The sequence below is a fragment of the Heterodontus francisci genome, chromosome 7, assembly GCF_036365525.1.
Source record: "Heterodontus francisci isolate sHetFra1 chromosome 7, sHetFra1.hap1, whole genome shotgun sequence".
Classification (NCBI taxonomy): domain Eukaryota; kingdom Metazoa; phylum Chordata; class Chondrichthyes; order Heterodontiformes; family Heterodontidae; genus Heterodontus; species Heterodontus francisci.
This window is the reverse complement of record NC_090377.1, coordinates 50,549,581-50,565,299: the sequence shown is the minus strand read 5'-3', so window position 1 is coordinate 50,565,299 and position 15,719 is coordinate 50,549,581. Positions and strand designations below refer to the sequence as shown.

The following is a 15,719-nucleotide window of genomic DNA, read 5'->3' as shown; positions in this document are numbered from 1 at the left end:
GCACTCCTCCAACCTCAGTTGTAACAATTGATAGAGATTGTTTGTAGGCAAGTGATGGGGCTCTGGTGCATTGAGCAATGTGTGAAGTTAACGGTGCAGTTGATGGGGTATGGTATTTGAAGATACATTCACTGGCCTTGAGCACTCATGTGAGGTCATTGAGCTGTTGACAGCACTACATCCAGGTGATAGAGTCATTTATGACATGGAAGGAGGCCATTTCGTTCATCGAGTCCATGCCAGCTCTACAGAGCAATCCAGTCAGTCCCATGCCACCCCTTGATCCCCGTTGCCCTGCAAGTTTATTTCCAACTTGGGGCTTGACTCCTGACATTGACTGCCACAGCTATTTGCTCCCACTGCCTTTGCAAAGTTTGTCTGAAGGGCCTTGTGGGCACCTATGGATAGTGCACATCTCTCCTCCTCTCCGTCTCCTGCACCAAGGCATCTAGTGCAGTGTTAGAGAAACTTGGACCATGCTGTCTCCCCTGTTGTGCCATAATTCACTCTTCTTCCTACTCAGATTCACCTCCACAAACAGTTCCTGCACTTGCTCTATTCAGAATGCACCTCACCGTTAAGAGGTGCAGGATAGCTTTAGGTGGTGCTAATGTTGCACAAACCTGAGCCCCCTGCTGAGGTATGCAGCCACTCAACAGTGCATTTATTATTGGATACACAGCAATCATACAAATTAGTAGGCAGCATAACATTGCCTTGCTGCCTGCACTGGAAGCAATGGGCATCGCAATCTCCATGCCTGTTTTTGAGGGCTATTGAATTTTGTATTATTAGCCATAACAGATTAGCAGATAGATTGCCATAGTGTAATTGCTGAGGCTTCTTGTGGATATAATATTTTTCAAACGGTGTTATAAAAGTGATTTTCTTGTTCAAAATATTTTTCAAGGAATTTATGATTAAGCTGAATAAATGTTGGATCAGTTTTTTTTTTAAAAAAAGGAAGCCATCAAGAGGACTGAGGGAGCTGAGTGGCAACAGTGTTGCTGTTTATCACATGGCTCAGTTTAGGCTTAGAGCAGAAGCCCTGGTAACAGGGGCAGAGAAATGACAAGTGCTCCTTTGATTGGACAAGCCTAGTAGCAACAGAGCACCTGGAAAGGCAGAAAACTAACAAGCTTTCTGGTTGTGAGTCACTGTATATGTAGTTATACCTTCTGGAAGGAGATAAAAATCAAGTGCTGCTGAAGTGTCAAAAAAGGACAGAAGACCACAACCCAGCTCACTTCCCAGAAACTCCACAGAAGACCCTATGAAGTCCATTGTGTAGAAGGAGAGAATTCCAAGGAAGAACAGAAGCTCGCTTTCCCACAATTCCCTAAAAGATTCTGTGAAGTTCACTGTGTCAATTTGTCTTGTTTCCTACATTTGAAGAAAACCTGCTAAAACATAATTCTCAACAGCCCCTGAAGAGAATTATTCTGGAAGATTCTAGTGACCTACCTGCATGTGTTTTTTCTTCAGGGGTGGGCAAGTGATCTGCCCGGGTGTGTTTTTTTTGTCTAAAAATCCTTTTTTAAAATTTTTTCGGCTAACTTTCGGCTAAATTCGGCTAATTTTTTCGGTGTGTGTGTGTGTGAGCGAGAGAGTGTGAAGGGGTTAAGGTAGAAAGGGGACTTGTTAAAATTTAATGTTGGAACTTTAAAAATTTGATCTGCATGTTTATGTTTTACCTTATTACTAGTTAAGACTTGTTTTGTAATAAACTGTTAATTTTGTTGTTCAGTAAAGAAACCTGATTAGTATGTTCTATTCTGGGGAAAATAATGTATCTGATTGTTTCAGTAAGTGGGAAATTTTTTTTTAAAATGTTGTGACCTATGGAGAAGTGGACTGAATTAACAGTGCATACCTCCCGCCTTGGTCGTAACAACAGTTTTTGATTTTGATACTGTTTGGAACTTCCCTGTGTTCATTGGTGACCCTATTGTTTGATTGGATTGAAAGATCACTTCCTTAACATTGAATGAATCCAACTTGTGGCTTTAAAAGAGGGAAGTAAACAGTAATGGAAACTCACATAATAATAGGTTGAACATTGTCAAAACATGAATTGATCTGAGTATGTGGTTTTGGATAATGCTGACCATTATGGCACCAAATCATTTCCTCTTAACTTTACAAATATGATTTTTACAAAATGCATCCATTCTATTTTCTAAGTAATTTCACTCAAACTCTACAGAATCTTTTTCTATCAGTCCTATCTTCTCCCCTCCTCCCCTCTGATCTCTTCTGCTTTGCTCCTCCTCTCCATTCCTGAGGTTAGGGGCAGATGTAAACTATGCCTATTTTGTTAAATCTGATTTTTTAATGCTTTGTTAATCTTGTGTTTTTTTTAAAGTGTTTGAGTCACACTTTCTGTTCATATCCACCTGTTACAACTGTGAAAGCTTACACGCAAATAAATATCACTGAGATTCTTCAGCAAAATGATGCAACCCCTTTAAAACAGCTTCATTGTTAACAACTTAACAGTTTTGTTTTGACTTGTTGTTTAAGATATAATGAGTCGCAGTTGCACAGAGGTCATATGTGGGATATTTTGTTTCTGGGAGCTTATAGAAAAGTAGAAACATAGGCCGGGATTTTGTATTGGAACTGGGGCTCCGTGCACAGGGCTGAAAAGGCTGTGGAAAACCCACCTCTGCCTTTCATGCCACCTTGGCACAATCCTCCGGTCTTTTTAAATCTAAGTTTCACGAGCTGGGATCCACGTCTCTTTAAAGACAAGGGCTGACAGCTCAGCAGTATCGGCAGCGTCACTGGGAGCGGTGGCCACTGCACTGCCGGTACTACAGAGGCCTTGGACCCAAGTCCAGCGCGGGAAACCCGGACCTCAGATAAGTGATGCAGGGTCGCTGGGAGCAGTCCAGACTGGCCCCAGCGAGCGGGGTTGGGGGTGTGGTCATGCAGTCCAGGGGGCAGGGGTCATGGAAGATAATGTGGTTGCCAGCAAGTATCCTCCATGGGCCACAGATTGCCCATGGATGAGGGACCCCCACCAAGCCCGCAGAGAGTGTGCCTTATGTTACAAGGTGCCCTCTCCACATGGTGGAGGCACCCCTGCCGCTAGTAGGATTCTAGCAGCAGCAGAAAGAGGCCCTTGATTGGTCATTAATAGGCCACATATGGGCCTCAGTTGGCCTCTGGGAGGGGCCTATCCCACCCCCAGTAAAATCGCTTGGTGACAGGGAGGTGATGGGCCCTCCACGCCCCACCACCCATCACGATTCTCCATGCCCTCCAGACTTAAACCCTGCCTCACTGGGGGCTCATAAAATTCCAGTCATAGAAAATGTACAGCACAGAAGTGGATCATTCGGCCCATTGTGTATGTGCTGGCCAAAAATGAGCTATCCGGCCTAATCTCACTTTCCAGTTCTTGGTTCATAGCCCTAAAGGTTACAGCACTTCAAATGCATATCCAAATTTTGGTATTCATGTTTCTTTGTTTTACAGTTTTGAATACCCTTGTATTTACAAGTTTCTTGGAGACAAACCTGTGCAAGTGGTGTGACTATACTAACCCTATATGCGAGGACAATGTGTGTTACAGCAATTGTACCTTGAACTCTTACTGTGCGAGTTCAGAGGAAATATGTGTTGCCATTTGGTAAGTGTTAATTGTAGTTTTAGATTCTGTATTCCATGTTTATTTTGTATAAGTTATCTGAAGTTAAGATGAATTCTGTTTTTCCTCAGGTGCAAATATATCTGCAGTAATGCTTTAAACTCACCCTCATTCTGCATATCTAGAAGCTTTTGTTCTTTATCAGCATGAATTGCCTTTATCTAAATCAACTTAAATTACAATTTTTGTTATTGTTATGATTGATTTCTTTGGAAATCCTGCTTTTCAAGCAACTGAAAATTTTCTGAAATATTGAAGCAGTTGTATTACCCAGAATTTAATATTTATGTTAGAAACTGAAATCTACAGGAAGACATTTTAGAGAAGTCCATTGTGTCACCAAAATTCATTAGTGACATGATGTATTTTGCTTTCTGGAATTCTTACCTTGTTATCTGAAGAAAATAATATAAAATGGCTTGTGGTGCTTGCTTCCTGCTGAATGCAATGTTCATTGAACAAAAGTGTTTCTAATGAGACAATGTACTTATCTTGGTCAGTCATTAATTCAGTAGTTGCAGAACACTTGCAATATCTTAATATGGGAAGAAAAGCTCCTGAAAATTAACAATTTCATGATTTAGTATCAAGTAATAGCACCTGGAGGTATTTTCTGAACTCCTCCATTTTCTCAGTGGATAATGCACTGCATGGTGAAGTAATGATGAAACAGAACGTGAAGATTCCAACTGCAGTCTCTGGTCTCCACTGTTAACTGACATCAGTAAGGGCAGAGATGGGTCTCTTTGTGGTCCCAGACTAGCAAAGGGAAAATCAGCCAGTGTTTCTACTCCTGGCCTTTGCCCAGTGATACAGTCATGTGTGGACATTCACTGTGAATGGCTACACGAGTAACTGATTTCGAGAGAGGAGGGAAGCAAATGCATAAGAAAATCACCAAAAGAAGTTTATCTGGAGTTTCAGGGATATTCCCGCTTGTCATTTGGCAATTGTATTTTTTATTTAAGTGTGTCATGGTCCTGTAGTTTTTTTTCTTGGAATATGCGGTGTACCTTTAAGGCTTGCAAAGGATCAGTACTGCTTTAAGAACCAGCAGGCCTCCGGAGTTACCGAGAAGGTGCATTTTCATTGCCTTGGACACAGACATTCGGAGACTGCGATTCAAAGGATGCATTTGCATTACCATGGATACAGCCACTTGGATTGAGCATCATGTGATACATTTATTACAATTCAATTTTGAACTGGCTTTCAGTTGAAGACAGTCTGTTCTAACCCAGAACACTGACAGACAGCTGGTGTTAGCACCTGAAAAAAGAGTTCTCAGCCATTTAAACTGAAGGAAGCGAATTTTAGTCTTTTTAATTATTATTATCTCTCAAAATTCTAAAAGAAGTCAGGCCAAAACAGAGATCTCTGGTAATTTAAACTGAAGGAAGAGAAGTTAGACTGTGACAATCGTTTATCCCTCAAAAACTCTAAAGTCAGATTGATTCTATTGAAAGTGTTTGCAAGTTGTTAATTGTTGAAGAAGGAAGCATCACTTACTGCTGGAGTTCGACTACAGACTGTTCTACTGTGGAAGAACCTTTTTTTCCCATCGGACGGCTGTGAGGACTTCAAGCAACATTGGACTGTAAATTTGCAAGGACTCTAATTTTTTCTATTTTAAATGTTGTTGAGGTCTTAGTAGTAGTTAAGAATTTAGTTTTTCTAATTAAACAGTTAGAGTCATAGAGAGATATACCCACTGAGTCTGTGCTGACCAACAACTACCCACTTATACTAATCCTACATTCCCTACCACATCCCCACCATTCTCCTACCTACACTAGGGACAATTTACAATGGCCAATTTACCTATCAACCTGCAAGTCTTTGGCTGTGGGAGGAAACCAGAGCACCTGGTGGAAACACAAGCGGTCACAGGGAGAACTTGCAAACTCTGCACAGGCAGTACCCAGAACCGAACCTGGGTCACTGGAGCTGTGAGGCTGCGGTGCTAATCACTGCGCCACTGTTGATTTAAAGACACTTGGTTTGATTAGCCTCATTCAGGGGTTAATAGATAGTCCAATTTGGCTGGGTCTTTCTTTAATTTGGAAAGTTTAAGAATGATATGTTAGGTGATCTGTGGAGGTACGGGATTGAATTAACGGTGCGTTTCTCCCACCACAATTAGAATCGTATATTTTGATTGGGGCTTTGTCTGGAGTGGTTGGTCATAAGTGTTTTAGTTATTTTCTATATGTGTAACTGTCATGCTAGGCCCCCATAGGCCCCCACCTGCCAAGAATGAGGTACATTAATTTTGTCATGAACATTGATTTTAAACTGTTACTGGAGTGAAGAAAGGACTTGATAAACAGATCAGCCATGGCTGGAACAAACATTTGCATATTAACAGATGGTGATTGGAAGGACAAAGGACCATTCCCTGACACATTCAACCAACAATGGACCTTGATCACCAAATATTGTGTGTAAGAGGTGCATTCCAGAGACTGCTAAGGTGATACAATCCAAGACGTGGCCAGACCAGTTAGTCACATGACTAATCTGCTTGGCAACCTGGATTTTTCTGAATTGTACAAACAGTTTCAACTCAAAAAGTCTGTTTGCTCTTGGACTGAGAAGATCTCTCCTGTCCACTCCCATCTCTTTCTCACAAACCTCTGAATCCACTAAAGACACATGAACCCCAAGAGAGAAAAGTCTCCTACAGCAAACAAGGTTTAAGAAGAATACTGGGCCCCAACGAAAAGCAAGATCTACCTACAATTAAGGATTCTACAGTGAGCTTGAAGAACTGTAACAAAAACTCTTCAGATATTGCTCAAACTTTACCACTTTATTTTTTTTCTGCTCTTTTCTATCTCTATTTGCATGTGTGTATTGTGTATGCGTGCTAGCGTGGGAGCATCGTGTATCTGTATACGTCAACTGAATTCGAATTTAAGTTTAAGTTTAATAAATTTCAACTTTTCTTCTTTAAACCTAAGAAAGCCTGTTTGTGCTGGTTTCTTTGCCTTATAATTGAAAAGCGGTGGACAAGGATTCACCAAGGGCGAGCTAAAAACACGGTGTGTTTAAAATTAAACCCCCTCTTATGGTAAGACCAGATGAAGGCTGAGTGGGATCCCTAGACATCTTTCTAACTTGGGCGTAATAGTAACTTATCTGTGTAAGAAGGTGGACAGTTGATCTCCTCATAGATTTCTGTCAATGGCTACTCTGTAACTAGACATTAGGAGAGGCACAACAACAATTTCTTTGTAGAAAAGTATTTCACTTCCACTCAATTTTCTTTCCTAGAAATAGCATTTATTATTAATTTAAATGCCAGTTCTTTACCGTTTTACTCCCACATAATTAAGTTATATTTCATCCCGCTCATGATCTCTTGCGCCACACACCACAGAGTAGGAAGACAACCTACACCCAGGTCGCCATATTCAGTGTATTTTCCCTGTTCCTTTTTGATCTCACCATAGCTGGCAAAAAGAGGGGTGGGAGAGGAAACTCCTTCTTCGGCCATTGTGAGGTTTGCTGCGTATCCAACTACCAGAAATTACACAAAGTGGCCTGGGATGAAATGACCTCTTATATTTCCTTCTTCAATATTGTAAATCACTTGGCTTTTCCCCAACAGCTTTGCCATATCTCTCCATGGACACCACATTATCCTAGTAAAAAATATTTCACCAAATTCTTGCACTAATTGCTTTCTATTTACAATCACCTTTCTCATTAACATATACCAAACAAAATGACACTTGGCACAAATTTCTATTTTAAATTGACGAATAAGAAATGGTCAATCATTATTCTGAACTTTCTAATTTGTATTTGTATTCTAAATGACATTCCAATAAACCTTTGTTATTCCCTATAGGAAGAAGGACAATGAATCCACAAGTGTTCAAACTATGTGTCACTATCCACATTTACCAGTGGAGGACATTATAATCACAACTTACAATACAACAGTTTGTATCATGACTGAACAGCTCACAGGGAAAGGAATGGTGTACGTCTGTGGCTGTACTAATGAACAGGAATGTAATGATAAACTTATATTTGAATCTGACCTAAATGGTGAGTATATGCCTTTTCCTTAAAAAAATTCCTTTCTGACAATTTTATTTCATACAATTGCACTTATCTTGCTATACTAGCACACCTCCTTTCTCATCCAGGAAGTTAGTAAGTGCTTTACAAAATCAACAAATGACAAACATACAACTATAAGAAGTCGGGTTACTTTATTTTTTTAAATTTTGAAACAATACCATCTACATGCAGTCATTTAGCTAGGATATAAAGTAGGTTACATGTATTGTAAGCTGTGTGTACATGCAGAATGTTTCCCCTTTGTGTGCGAAACATTTAAACTAGATAAAATTTTGACATTTTCTTCCACTCATCCCTTTCCACTAAACTTTCACATGAAAATATTGTTGCCCCATATTCCTTGAGAAATGTTAGTGGGTACGTTTAGAATTCACAAAGGAAACTGCTCAAAATCTTCTCTGACTTCACCTCCCATCCACCTGCTACATACCTGCTAGGATTTTATCCTGGCAACAGGGGTCCCGGTAGTGGGCCAGAAGACTGAGGGAGGCCCAACTCAGCCCTGTTTCGGACCCATGTTGCAATTTCACAGCGGGCAGCCAATTAACTGCCTGCCGACAGGAAATCAGAGAGCCAGTAGCTCTGCGGTACCGGCAGAGCCATCGGGAGCGATGGCCACTACCAGTATTTTAGGAGGCCGACAGAGGATAAGGGCCGGAATTTTACGCCCCCTAAACGAGTAGGCTGGTGGGTGGTGGTGGGGGGGGGGGGGGTGGGCGTAATATTGAGTGGGAGGCAAGGGGTGTGGCCATTCCCGACCTCCTCCTGTCCCCATTGAAAATTTATGCGGGGCGGCAGCAGCGAGAAACAGCCTGCTTGCCCCAGGCCAATCAAAGCCCTTAAGTTGTCAATTAACTGGCACTTAAGGGCTTCCACATGCCACCACAGGTACTTTATCCTTGGCTGGCGGGTGGCTGAGGCCTCAAAAAGCCCGCCTGCTTTCATCGGGCGGGCTTCTTGCGGGCTGGGGGGTTCCTTCTTGATTGTGCACCCTGTGCCCCACGGAGGGCCGCCCCTGAAGTCCCAACCACCCCCAATGCACAACACTCCCCCCACCCCTCCCTAACCGACACACCTTGCCTCGCCGGTGCCTGACTGATTGTCCCCAGCGAGACCCTAAAAACTTACCTTTTTTCTGGGGCCGTCCTACATCTTCTTACAATGGCTGTGTGCTGTCCCAGCCATGGCCACAGCTCCCAGTGACACTGCTGGGACTAAGAGCTGCTGGCTCGCTGATTGGCCAGCAGCTCCATTAGGTGGGGCTTCCTGCCTCAAGGAGGTGGAAGTCCCACCCAAGACCAATTAAGGGGCGGGGAAGCGTAAAATCTGGTCTGGCTCCCCAGGCCCGGTGGAGGCGGGCTCACGACTGACTTTTCGGCCGGTGAACAGGGCCCCCACTTCCACATAATGAAAAATTCCAGCCAAGACCTTAGAGATGTTGGGACGCAATTAAGTGGAGTCGGGGGTCAGCAGGGCCAGTCAGGCAGGCCCCAGCCAGGGGGTGGGAGTTGGGGGCCGGGTTGGTGAGGGTGCAGTGGGGGGGGGGAGGGGCGGGGTTTGCTGCAGGACTGGTCATCACCACCGGGGGGAATAAATATTGACCAATGTAAAGAAAAAATAAATTGTTATTACTTCTCCCTGGTGATGCCTCCCTGAGGCGGCAGGCCCTTCCAGCTTCAATAAAACTGGAGCTGAGGACCTTTAAGGACCTCAATGATTTCCTGCCCTGGACAAAAGAGCCGGGGGCCAGGACAACACCGGGCATGCTGCCTGATGCCAATCGTTACCATTTTGTATGCCTTTCCTGCCTCTATTCCTGTCTCCACGGGTAGGATAAAATCTTGCCCACTGTTTCTGTCTAATTCTGTCTATGTACAATATTTTTCATTCCTGGTAAAATTTTCTTGAGTATTTCTCTGTACATGTGTTCTGGGATTTTTTTTTCTATATTTTTCTATTCTAGTATGTGTTCAAACAATAAAAATGGTTAAAGAACCACTTTACCTTAAAACATGTGGAGGCAAAAGTTAAGTGCAAAGCACAGCTCAAATCTGTTTAGTAGCCAATAGATACCTTTGTGTTATAAGTGGCCATGGACGTTCCTTTAACTTTAAATATAATATAATATAATATAAATATAATAAATTTAAATATAACTATATACTTTAAATCGCCAGAGCTGGCGGGCAGCCATAAAGGCGGGGTGAAAGTGTGGCGAGTCGAAGAGACTTAGCAGTTGGCAGGAAAAAAGACAGAAGCGCAAGGGGAGAGCCAACTGCGAAACAGCCTTGACAACCAATTTTATCTGCAACACCTTTGGAAGAGTCTGTCACTCTAGTATTGGTCTTTATAGCCACTCCAGGCGCTGCTCCACAAACCACTGACCAACTGCAGGCGCTTACCCATTGTCTCCCGAGACAAGGAAGCCAAAGAAGAAGAAAATTACAACATTTTGTGCTAATGAAACAACACAAATTTTTCCAGTCAAAAAATGTAAATTTAAGTGCAAGTTATAAATATTGTGATGCTTTTGCACCCATATTAATATGGCCAAGAAGGAATGGCTGCATAACCCACCAATAATTAGAGACCATTCGATACAAATGTCTGAGAAATAAAACTAATTGGAAAAAACCATCTTTAAGAAAGAATGAGGATGCAGCAAGTTGGAGCAGAAACATATGGTGGCACGAAGTGCTGCAATGTGGATTTGTGATCACCATCCCCACACTTCTGAGTTCTCGATCTCAGTGTTGTCACTGTTGGGGTAGCTCCAAGTGGAGTTGAGATACTTTCCCATATGAAGTGAAAGTAAATCAGAGCTCTGGAGTATTTCCCAGTTGTAGACAGTATTAGCAAAGGTTTTAGATTGCTCGCTAACTCTGTCAGACACAATATGGTGTGATCTAACTGGAGATGCAGGTAACAACTTAAAGCACAAGGTGTGTTACTTTTGGCATTTATTAACTATATTAATGCCAGTCTTCATGGCATTAATGTTTTTTGCTGAAAACAGGAATAAATATTGACCAATGTAAAGAAAAAATAAATTGTTATTACTTTTCCCTGGTCTATTTTCAACTTGATTTTGTTATTGGAACATTCTCGCTGTGAGATTTGAGAAAAATGCTTTGTTATTAGGTGTGTGTTTTTAGAATAGATTCTCCTTGTTTCACGAAATAGAAGTAAAACAGCAAAGCTGAAAAAGATCATTTATCTGCTGTAGTCCTCGGGTGAAGGTGCTAAATTGGGGGAAAGCTAATTATAACAATATTAGGCAGGAACTGAAGAATTTAGATTGGGGGCGGCTGTTTGAGGGTAAATCAACATCTGACATGTGGGAGTCTTTCAAACGTCAGTTGATTAGAATCCAGGACCGGCATGTTCCTGTGAGGAAGAAGGATAAGTTTGGTAAGTTTCGGGAACCTTGGATAACGCAGGATATTGTGAGCCTAGTCAGAAAGAAAAAGGAAGCATTTGTAAGGGCTGGAAGGCTAGGAACAGACGAATCCCTTGAGGAATATAAAGACAGTAGGAAGGAACTTAAGCAAGGAGTCAGGAAGGACAAAAGGGGTCATGAAAAGTCATTGGCAAACAGGATTAAGGAAAATCCCAAGGCCTTTTATACGTATATAAAGAGCAAGAGGGTAACTAGGGAAAGGGTTGGCCCACTCAAGGACAGAGAAGGGAATCTATGTGTGGAGCCAGAGGAAATGGGCGAGGTACTAAATGAGTACTTTGCATCAGTATTCACCAAAGAGAAGGACTTGGTGGATGATGAGCCGAGGGAAGGGAGTGTAGATAGTCTCAGTCATCTCATTATCAAAAAGGAGGAAGTGTTGGGTGTCTTGCAAAGCATTACTGAGGGAGGCAAGGGAAGCAATTGCTGGAGCCCTGACAGAAATCTTTGCATCCTCATTGGCTACAGGTGAGGTCCCAGAGGACTGGAGAATAGCTAATGTTGTTCCTTTGTTTAAGAAGGTTGGCAAGGATAATCCAGGAAATTATAGGTCAGTGAGCCTTACGTCGGTGGTAGGGAAATTATTATAGATGATTCTTCGGGACAGGATTTACTCCCATTTGGAAACAAATGAACTTATTAGCGAGAGGCAGCATGGTTTTGTGAAGGGGAGGTCATGTCTCACTAATTTGATTGAGTTTTTTGAGGAAGTGACAAAGATGATTGATGAAGGAAGGGCAGTGGATGTTATCTATGTGGACTTCAGTAAAGCCTTTGACAAGGTCCCGCATGGCAGACTGGTACAAAAGGTGAAGTCACATGGAATCAGAGGTGAGCTGGCAAGATGGATAAAGAACTGGCTCTGTCATAGAAGACAGAGGGTAGCAGTGGAAGGGTGGCTTTCTGAATGGAGGGATGTGACTAGTGGTGTTCCGCAGGGATCTGTGCTGGGACGTTTGCTGTTTGTAGTATATATAAATGATTTGGAGGAAAATGTAGCTGGTCTGATTAGTAAGTTTGCGGACGACACAAAGGTTGGTGGAGTTGCGGATAGTGATGAGGATTGTCAGAGGATACAGCAGGATATAGATCGGTTGGAGACTTGGGCGGAGAAATGGCAGATGGAGTTTAATCCGGACAAATGTGAGGTCATGCATTTTGGAAGGTCTAATGCAGGTGGGAAGCATACAGTAAATGGCAGAACCCTCAGGAGTATTGACATGCAGAGAGATCTGGGCGTACAGGTCCACAGGTCATTGAAAGTGGCAATGCAGGTGGATAAGGTAGTCAAGAAGGCATACGGCATGCTTGCCTTCATCGGTCGGGGCATAGAGTATAAAAATTGGCAAGTCATGCTGCAGCTGTACAGAACCTTAGTTAGGCCACACTTAGAATATTGCGTGCAATTCTGGTCGCCACACTACCAGAAGGACGTGGAGGCTTTGGAGAGGGTACAGAAGAGGTTTACCAGGATGTTGCCTGGTCTAGAGGGCATTAGCTACGAGGAGAGGTTGGATAAACATGGATTGTTTTCACTGGAACGACAGAGGTGGAGGGGCGACATGATAGAGGTTTACAAAGTTATGAGCGGCATGGACAGAGTGGATAGTCAGAAGCTTTTTCCCAGGGTGGAAGAGTCAGTTACTAGGGGACATGGGTTTAAGGTGAGAGGGGCAAAGTTTAGAGGGGATGTGCAAGGCAAGTTCTTTACACAGAGGGTGGTGAGTGCCTGGAACTTGCTGCCGGGGGAGGTGGTGGAAGCAGGTACGATAGCGACATTTAAAATGCATCTTGACAAATACATGAATAGGATGGGAATAGAGGGATATGGTCCCCGGAAGTACAGAAGGTTTTAGTTTAGGCAGGCATCAAGATCGGCACAGGCTTGGAGGGCCGAACGGCCTGTTCCTGTGCTGTACTGTTCTTTGTTCTTTGTATTACAAATGGCATTTCAGTGCTCATCATTCTATAAACGTAACCTTATGACATGCCAGAACAGTATGGCTTTTTGAGACTTAGAGACAAATCATAATGGTATATACTTACCAGGGTCATTTGTTACCATCTGCTTTGGCAGAACTGAAAATCCACTAAAAAATATTTCAATGTTGAAAATTAAACATTCAAATACCGTTCAGCATGTTAGTATTTGACAACCCTTTTATGATCTCAATAGAGTACATTATGTTCAATGCTACATGTTCTTCTGTCAGGTAAAGAATTCATGACTGTCTTATATTGCTTAACCATAATTTTAATACTTACAGGTTTTCATGCTGGGTTATTTGTAGAATATTTTATGTACCTCATAGTACAATGGCTCCCCATTCCTAGTATAGGAAGGTTATGTTTTATCTTAATTACATTTCTTTTTCAGAATATCCAATACCACAAAGCAATGAGGTAATTCCTGTGGCAGTGTTGAGCCTACTTCCACCTATCCTGATTGCTTTCATGATAACGATGGCATTTTATCTCTTTCGCACTCGACAACAGAGAAAAGTGACCAAAGAGTGGCCTCAGAAACAGGTAGAGCACCGAAGCCTAACTAGGATTGATGATAGAAAACCTGGAGAGTATGATGGAAAATGCACTGTGATGATTGATGATGGTCAGTCTGACATCAGTGCAACATGTGCTAATAACATCAATCATAATAATGAACTGCTGCCCATTGAACTGGATGGCATTGTTGGAAAAGGCAGATTTGCAGAAGTATGGAGAGCAAAACTCAAACATAGTGCTTCAGGGCAATATGAGACTGTTGCGGTGAAAATCTTTCCTTGTGAAGAATATCCGTCATGGAGAACTGAAAAAAAGATTTTCTCAGATGTTGATCTCAAACACGAGAGTGTACTCCAGTTTCTCACAGCAGAGGAACGAGGAAGGGGAATGGAAAAGCAATACTGGCTTATTACAGCCTATCACAGCGTGGGAAATCTACAAGATTTCCTCACCAATCACATTCTGACTTGGACAGAGATGTATATGATGACAGGATCCCTTGTAAATGGGGTTGCTCACCTTCATAGTGACTATACTGTTTGTGGTACTCCAAAGATTCCTATATCTCACAGAGACATTAAAAGCACAAACATTCTCGTGAAAAACAAAAAGGAATGTGTGTTGTGTGATTTTGGGCTGGCTCTGAGGCTTGACCCATCTCTAACAGCCGAAGACTTTGCTAATAGTGGCCAGGTGAGTATAACATGACATTTGAAGCACAATAATGTAATATAAAGATGATTAATATAGTACGGCATGTCAGTTTAAAGATAAATAGAATGGCTTCGTTGTATTGTAATAAAACAGCTGAAAGATAGACTTTAAAAACACATTTTACCCTATGTGTGTGCTAATTCTACACAGGAATACAGTAATTACCCCAACCAAGCACAAAATTGAATTTGTACCCATTTCTATCTTTTCGTTTCCAATTCTGCAAGGAGTTTGGACTTGGATTCAACAGAAGGGCAGTGCCTAATCTATGGAAAATCAAGTGTTGGCAGAATACCTGCTTTGTGCTTCCAGCATGCCAAGCTGTGCGCCAGGAATGCAGCTGACAAAAGCATTTCCTGGTATGTGCACAGATAAGGTCCATTCCGATCTTATCTATGTGCAATGGTCATTATTTTTGCCAAACATCTCCCTCTGTCTCTCCTGAAGGTTTTTATTTTTGCTAACCTGCATTTTTAGCTCATCAGAGTGGCCACCTCAATGTGCAAACCTAGACAGAAGGTGTTGACACATTATTTAGCTGTGGAGAATAGTACAGTTTAGCATGATTCTGTCCTCTTTTCCACACACAAATGCTATCCAAGATTTAATATCGGATAGTCATCAGAAATGGGAACCCTGGTTGACTTTTGCTTTTTTCGCACACTGATGCAGTTTCCTTTCTGCTACCTTGACTACCTCCATTTTATTCACTAATGAGGGATTAAACCTGTGAGCTTCCTGGATTGCATAGTTCAGGGCAGCACAGTGGCGCAGTGGTTAGCACCGCAGCCTCACAGCTCCAATGACCTGGGTTCGATTCTGGGTACTGCCTGTGCGGAGTTTGCAAGTTCGCCCTGTGATCGTGTGGGTTTTCGCCGGGTGCTCTGGTTTCCTCCCACTGCCAAAGATTTTCAGGTGATAGGTAAATTGGCTGTTGTAAATTGCCCCTAGTGTAGGTAGGTGGTAGGGAATATGGGATTACTGTAGGGTTAGTGTAAATGGGTGGTTGTTGGTCGGCACAGACTCGGTGGGCCGAAGGGCCTGTTTCAGTGCTGTATCATTAAATTAAATTTTAAAAATAGTATTACAGATACTGTCATTATCCTTTAAGTTAGAGATATCACCCTTGAAAATAATGTTAATATCTATATTTGTTGACTAGGATTAATAAAACATTAAGAAAGTTATCCCTAACAAATGAATATCAATTCTGTTTTAATATTAGATGTATTTTTCCAGTGTCACAGTGGGTGAGCTGGAAACTTGTAAAATAACAGGCCAGGTCTGTGA

The 15,719-nt window shown here is 42.2% G+C and overlaps 1 protein-coding gene across 1 annotated transcript in view; it reads left to right on the top strand.

Annotated features, from left to right (window-relative positions):
- tgfbr2l (transforming growth factor beta receptor-like) overlaps positions 1–15,719 on the top strand; it is a 122,123-nt gene that overhangs the window by 76,363 nt on the left and 30,041 nt on the right. The window contains exons 2-4 of the mRNA XM_068034494.1: positions 3,484–3,637; positions 7,512–7,714; positions 13,588–14,408. Of these exons, the coding sequence (XP_067890595.1) occupies positions 3,484–3,637; positions 7,512–7,714; positions 13,588–14,408 (1,178 nt within the window). The remainder of the gene's footprint in view (positions 1–3,483; positions 3,638–7,511; positions 7,715–13,587; positions 14,409–15,719) is intronic.